The 7,104-nt window shown below is 33.4% G+C and overlaps 1 protein-coding gene across 1 annotated transcript; it reads right to left on the reverse strand.

Moving 5' to 3' along the window:
• Positions 1–2,513: 2,513 nt before the first annotated feature.
• LOC120349196 (protein FAM13A-like) lies at positions 2,514–6,626 on the reverse strand (the record flags this gene model as incomplete). Its single annotated transcript, XM_039419164.1, has 2 exons — positions 2,514–4,400; positions 6,442–6,626. Coding segments are annotated over 2 exons (393 nt in total), but the record flags the coding sequence as incomplete, so codon positions are not given.
• Positions 6,627–7,104: the final 478 nt, after the last annotated feature.

Genomic DNA, 7,104 nt, shown 5'->3' on the forward strand with positions numbered 1-7,104 from the left:
CAATTTCTCTTTCTGATAGTTCATAAGAAGCGGGAGTGGATGCTTTAAAACATTATAAATAACGCATCTATCTAACGCTACTACAAAATTGAAACTTCACAATATTTATTTTATCATTCCAATTATTGCAATATTACAATACAAATTAATAACTTATTGCTTGAACTAATTTTATTAACTTGAAATGGAACCTCAATCGAAGACAATAAAGTTTTTTTTACCTAATTCACTAGCTTAGGTAGAAATTATCATTTAAACAATTCAATTTATAAGTTTTCAATTAATTTTTGAAATTAATTCTCAGGCAGATTATATATATAATTTTATGACTTGTTTATATCCTCTGGAAGTAATTAGCGCAATTACAACATCATTACAATCAAGTAACAATTTACAATAATTACCATTTTATGGTCAAACATTCAATGACCTTACACACAATGTTTACAATTCGCAAGAGGTAATAGAATCTTATAGTTCAATACTATAGAATTAATCTTGAAAACATATTATTTTCAATAGAACAGTATTTTAGGTTTTTACAATAAAAACCTCAAAACCATGTTTTTTCAATCTTGAATTTTTGCTAATATATTTGGTATATAGAGGATCCCACAATTCAAATGGGGCAAATTACTCGCGAAAAATAATACACTTAGGAATACAATATTAATTTTTAAATAAGTAAATATTGATATTAATTGAATAAAAATTTAAACATAAGCATAGGAACAAAGTTTCTACAGCATAGTTCATTGTTAACATTACATGAATAAATTATCATATTTATATTTAGTTATAATTTGATTATTAAATTATAAACTGGAACAAACTAATAAAGAAAATTCAAGTTTTAATGTTTCATTGAGAAATTGTAATTATTTCTAGAATCAACCCCTCAAAACAAATCTAAATGTCAATTTATTTGAACGTGAAATAAGTTCGTCAATTAATATTATTAGTTAATTGTCAAACTCTGGTGCTATATCAACAAATCAAGAGTTTCAATAACTTAAATCTCATGGGTTTTTCAAAAATGTCCACAAACCTAAATTTACCGTTCAAATGCCCAGAAAGTTTTTCTCAAGAAAAAGACTCATTACATACATTTATGACACCTAACAATAGATTTTCATAACATTTCATCCCTAAAAACAGACATTTATGAAGGAGAGGACAACAACTTACATACTTCTTTGTATTCAGATACATAAATTTACTTGTAGCTCAAGATGTTATGTATGATTTAATTATATTTTTGTGGCTGGTCAGAGGATGTGTAATTATGTACATAATTACATAATTTCCATTTGGTTTCAAGAGAAACATCAATTCATTATTTTCTCCTTCGTCTACTTAGTCTCCAACAATAATGCTCATTTCAATTAGCTGTTGTACAAACATCAATTTCAAACCTCCATTAATTCGAGTCTAGCAATGTTAATAATCTACAACAATCCCCAATATAGTTATAGTAAGCATCATTTTCTCTATCGGATATAGACTCTCTTGAACATATTAATTCGTATTCTCCCACATTACACTGTAGCCAATCATAATTGTCCTATATATATATCCTACTAATAATGAGATTGGTTTTCAATACTCCATATAGGAAACAGCTCTGTATAAAGTATGTAGACTGTATAGTAACTTCAACACTATAATTATAATACACTTTCTCAAATACGTGATTCTGAACTAAGAAATCTAACCTTCAAGTGTTTTGGGTTTGCAAGAGTATTAGTCCATTTTTTTCTACAACAATATTAAATATGTTTAGGCAGTTTCAATGCTTTTCTTGGATAAACAATATTTTATCTAAGATTGACAATAGCTTATTAATTACTTACAAATTATATTGGCCAATAAGAATTAATATAGAAGAAGCCAGTTATGTAACATTGATTATTTCTGACACAGTTGAATTTTCTACTATTGAAATCTAAATCTTTTGCAGTTCTACAATCAAATTTACTAAAATTAAATTATTCAATTATCATCCATTGAGGTTGGAACAAGAGGACAGGAAATAACCTCTTTACTTGGTCTTTCCCAGTTTTAAAATGAAATCTACATTCATTTATGGGTTCCTAGTTAAATTGGCTCAAAGATATAATACTATATTTAGTCATGTTCAAACTGAAGCTCACTTATTCCTCTCTAGTCCATCCTTTTCAAATACTTCAATAAGCCAAACCTAGGTTCTGATATAATTTATTATATTTGTACTGTATCAAACCAATACACTTACAAGTTCAACACACATTTCATCAAGATAAGTTGAATTCAACCAGTTTGTACAATGTAAAGTCATGTTGTTAATGTATAGATCACTGTTTCAACACTCTAATCAGTTTGACTTCAAACCCTATTTTAATGTTACTCATACACTAATACCTATCATTGAGTCACCTATGTAATCTCTAGATTTCTCGATCGATATTCCATTAAATTTCAACTCAACCTCAATATTTCAACAACCTATAAAAAGTAAATTCGTATGGCTTTTGTTGGTGGGGAGTCTCTTGCGGGAATTTCAACCTATATTTAATGACGTTTAGTTCACATCTCAACAATACGACTAAATACTATTACAGTCCTTCTAGCCTATACTTTTTCCAATTTGTTCTTAACATTCCCCTTCATTCTACGTCGAAACTTGATTTGTTGTAAGTCAAGTCCAGTTTACATCACACCAATATGACATTGATTGAATTTTTCCATATTCTCCTTAATTTGGCTTTGAAACCTACTACAGTATTAGCCGTTTCAATCAGCAATTACAAATACATTTCCTTATAGCTCCCACATTTTGGTGATCAAACAAAACCTGCCAATCAATCTACAGGTACTTCTTTCTCTCAATCTTCTTTATTCATCTTTTTAATAATTTTTACATCTAGTCAAGCCCAGAACACATCTAACAAGTGGTCTTCAGGGACGTCAACAAGGTTTTACTATACAGTTTCAGTGACGGGTTCTAGTTCATTCAACAGTTCATCTTAACTAACTCCTCTACCATACACCAGCTTGACAGAGCTACAACTCTAGTTTGTTTTCTTCAATTTGAATCAAACTTCAACTCCAAACTTAGTTCAACTCAATTCAAACTACGACTAACCATTCCTCATAGCTCCAAGATCTCTTTACAAGATCTAACGCTCCTTAGATGTAGTTCATCAAGGTGGATGAAACTCCAACTCTAAGCTCAGTTTAACTCAATTCAAACAAACTGCGTTTAGTCACATCACTGTATACGACTAACCATTCCTCATAGCTTCACCTTTACAGAGGTCTAACGCTCTTTAGCTGTAGTTGATTAAGGTGTATGAAACTCTAACTCTAAGCTCAGATCAACTCAATTCAAACAAACTGCGTTTAGTCATATCACTGTAAACGACTAACCATCCTCATAGCTTCACCGTTACAAGATCTAACGCTCCTTAGATGTAGTTGATGAAGTGGATGAAACTCCAACTCTAAGCTAAGTTTAACTCAATTCAAACAAACTGCGTTAGTCATATCACTGTAAACGACTAACCATTCCTCATAACTTCACTTTACAGGGTCTAACACTCTTTAGATGTAGTTGATGAAGGTGTATGAAACTCTAACTCTAGCTCAGATCAACTCAATTCAAACAAACCGCGTTTAGTCACATCACTGTATACGACTAACCATCCTCATAACTCCGCCTTCACAGAGGTATATCTTACTTCAGTTTCTTCAATTTGAATCAAACTCCAACTCCAAACCAGGTTTAAACAAACTGCGTTTAGTCACATCACTGTATGCGACTAACCAATTCCTCATACTATGCCTTCACAGAGGTATTTCTTTCTTTAGATTTTCTTCATCAAGTTAAACTTCACCAGTTATTGTACTCCTTCTAGTCTGTCTACTTCATTAGTTATACAACTCATTACATCAACTATACTGCTTCTAACCAGTCTTCTTCACCAGTTACACCACTGTACTCATTCTAGCCAGTCTACTTTACCAGTTATACCACCGTACTGCTTCTAACCAGTCTACTTCTCCAGTTATATCACCGTACTCCTTCTAACCAGTCTACTTCTCCAGTTATATCACCGTACTCCTTCTAACCAGTCTACTTCACCAATTGCACTGTACTGCTTCTAACCAGTCTACTTCACCAGTTATATCACCGTAACTCCTTCTAACCTGTCTACTTCTTGGTGATCAATGCCTCGATGAGCCTCAACTTGGCCTTGACATGTTTGTACTGCGTGTACAGGGCGTCCATTGGCTGTCTGTCCTCTCGCTGCAGTTTGCGTCCCATCTTGCTCTCCAGTTCATCCTCAAATTCGTGCAGCTGTCGGCGCAAACGCTTCTTCTCCTCGCGAGTTGTCTTGTGCTGGTCTAGCAGTTCATTCCTGCAACGAAAAAACAACAAATTGTCATTTAAGACAACACAAAAATGTACAAAAGTATCATTAATCAGAAGTAGGGCTTCCATTAGTCGAGTTTACTTCGAACCAAGTTTTTCAACGTTTGAGTAGAAAGGCGATTTCGAAAACTTGAGTCGAGTTTATTAGAATTCAAGTTTCTATAGCCTCAAAAGTATATAATAATTATGAATTCAATATCTTATTAATCTCAGTTTTTTCTTACTTTTCTTGCATCATACTTTTCTATTTAGTTTATCTATTTATTTTTGCGGATAATGCCCACATGAGCCTTTTGCTTGTGCGAGGGTGATTTGATGAGATGATTGGTCCATGCCTATTCGATGGGATTCGAACCCGCGACCAGGTCACGGAATAGATACAGAATGGAAACTGTCAATCAAACGCCTATCCACCAATGCTTCTTACATGGCACAAATACTAGACACATCACTGACCTTAGGAAGTTCCAATCCTGGTCTTCTGATTGGCTCGCGGCAGTGAACGAGATCAATATTGATCCGGATCAGTAAAGTGATCCGAACCTCCCATCAATACTATTACAATGCGGAACTTCCTAACAAGATGGCGGATTTTTGCGCCAAGGTACTAGCCGAGTTTCCATAATGTATGTATATACTATGTGTGACCAGGTAGCACTATCAGACTGGAGGGTGCAACGCCTTAGTCGTTCAGCTATCCTGGCCGGCCGTTATTTTTATACATTCTACAACGACTGGCAACTGTTTTCAACCTTTTTATCTCATTTTTCCATTTGTAGGTTGGATTGTACCTTTAAGATTGAGTTGAATCCATAAGTTAATCATGTTCAACATCTGGGATTAGAGTTTCTGTTCTTATTGATTTGCAAAATACATTCATTCCATACAAAACTTGAATTCAAGTAAACTTAACTGATGTAAACGCCCGTTTAGGGACTTGGATAAAATAACTTAATTAATACAATGTGCAGTGATAATAAGTGTAATATTTAACTATAATTTGGTGTTTTAATTTTTCTAAATTTAAAATTTGCATCTAATATTTATTTTTGGACGAAAGATGAGCTTCAACTTCTTACAGAAGAAACATAACCTATTTTTGGACATGTAATCAAAATTTGGGAATGGAATAGTTTTGGGCCAAGCCTGTTGTTCCATCCCAATCATATTTATATGATTTTTTATTGTATCCACGTATAAATAAATAAATAATAATGTCTAGGTATACTATAAGTAGAAGTGAACACTTATAGTGAGATCGCCTAATAAAGTCAGTAGGAATAGTAGGACGACAGAGTTGTCAATCCTCTCTGTTGCCACCACCTTCTATTACAGATAGCTTTAATTAAGGTTACTCCGGTATATCTGTCATGTAGTGAGGTCCACGTTATAATCACAGTATTTGAGAAACATTGGGTGTTGCTATCCTTGTCTATCATTGTCAATAATAAGATAGCGCTATCCTTTTCTAGCTCTGTAACATTGCCGGATATGGTTTTAACAATGTAGAAGTATAATTAATTACCACAATATATTTACCTCAATTATTATGAAAATTCATTATTTAAACATTGAAAAATATATTTTCTTGACGAATAAATATGATTGGTTATTTTGAGCAAGAATGAACAGTTAATATTACATCAGATATACAGGTATCATCCAATCCTCTATAGAAGGCATTGGCAAGGCAAAGAATCGGCTCCTATCTTTCTCACTATAGAATCTCAACTCGAATACAACCAAAATATTTACGAAGTAAATTTTGCTTCAACAAATTGTGGTGAGCTGATCGAAATCAAATTACTAGCCAAATGAAGTTACCTATGTTTCAGTTTCCAGCAGCCAACTCGAATAAAAAGATCCATATTAATAAACATTATAGCTTCATTGACATTCTTAAAAGAACAAAAGGCTTTTGTTGTTTGTACACGCCCCATGTTATCACAGTTGAATTAAACACAGCCCTCTTAAACAATTGACTTTGCTTTTGTTAATTAGAATAGAGATACTTTTGAATTGCTTACCTGGGCAGCGCATGCAGATTTTCAAAGTAGTCGGGGGTGGTGGGTCTTGCTTGCACGGGGGCGGTTGCAATGGCAGCCGGGGGCAGTAGAGAGGCGGCAATTGGTGCGGGGGTGGGGGTGTGTGATGAACTGCTGAAATCCATCTGCTCGTGTTCCAAGATTGTGCCCAGTTCGGCAACGCCCTCCTGGAACCAAAATAACACAATGAGTCTCTCCCCTCTCCATTCATTCATTTATTTTTCTGGAATAAACGAATTTGAATCTGTATCTGATTATGTAAATGAGATAAATTGAATTTAAGTCTATTTCGTCAGCGTTATACATACTGGTAACGACTTCAATATGGCACAATAATGCTGCAGCATAAAAAATACAGCGTTAAGTAAAACTAGACACTTCATAGAATCTACACTAACATAATAAGATTATGGTAAATGTAATAAATGAAATTGATAGAGATTTACTAGTGAGCAGCTAGGGCTGTAGAACTTGTTTCGTCAGCTGTTCTATTGAAATCATAGGAAACTCAAGTTAAATTTTCAATTTATATTTAAGTATTAATTGTCAATATTATTGGCATTGAGTTCTTAATGCATCAATGCATGAAATTAATAATTCAGCTAACAGCTGATTTGCAATTTAATTATTTACTTAATATATCAT

Source organism: Nilaparvata lugens, unplaced genomic scaffold (assembly GCF_014356525.2).
Source record: "Nilaparvata lugens isolate BPH unplaced genomic scaffold, ASM1435652v1 scaffold8671, whole genome shotgun sequence".
Classification (NCBI taxonomy): Eukaryota; Metazoa; Arthropoda; class Insecta; order Hemiptera; family Delphacidae; genus Nilaparvata; species Nilaparvata lugens.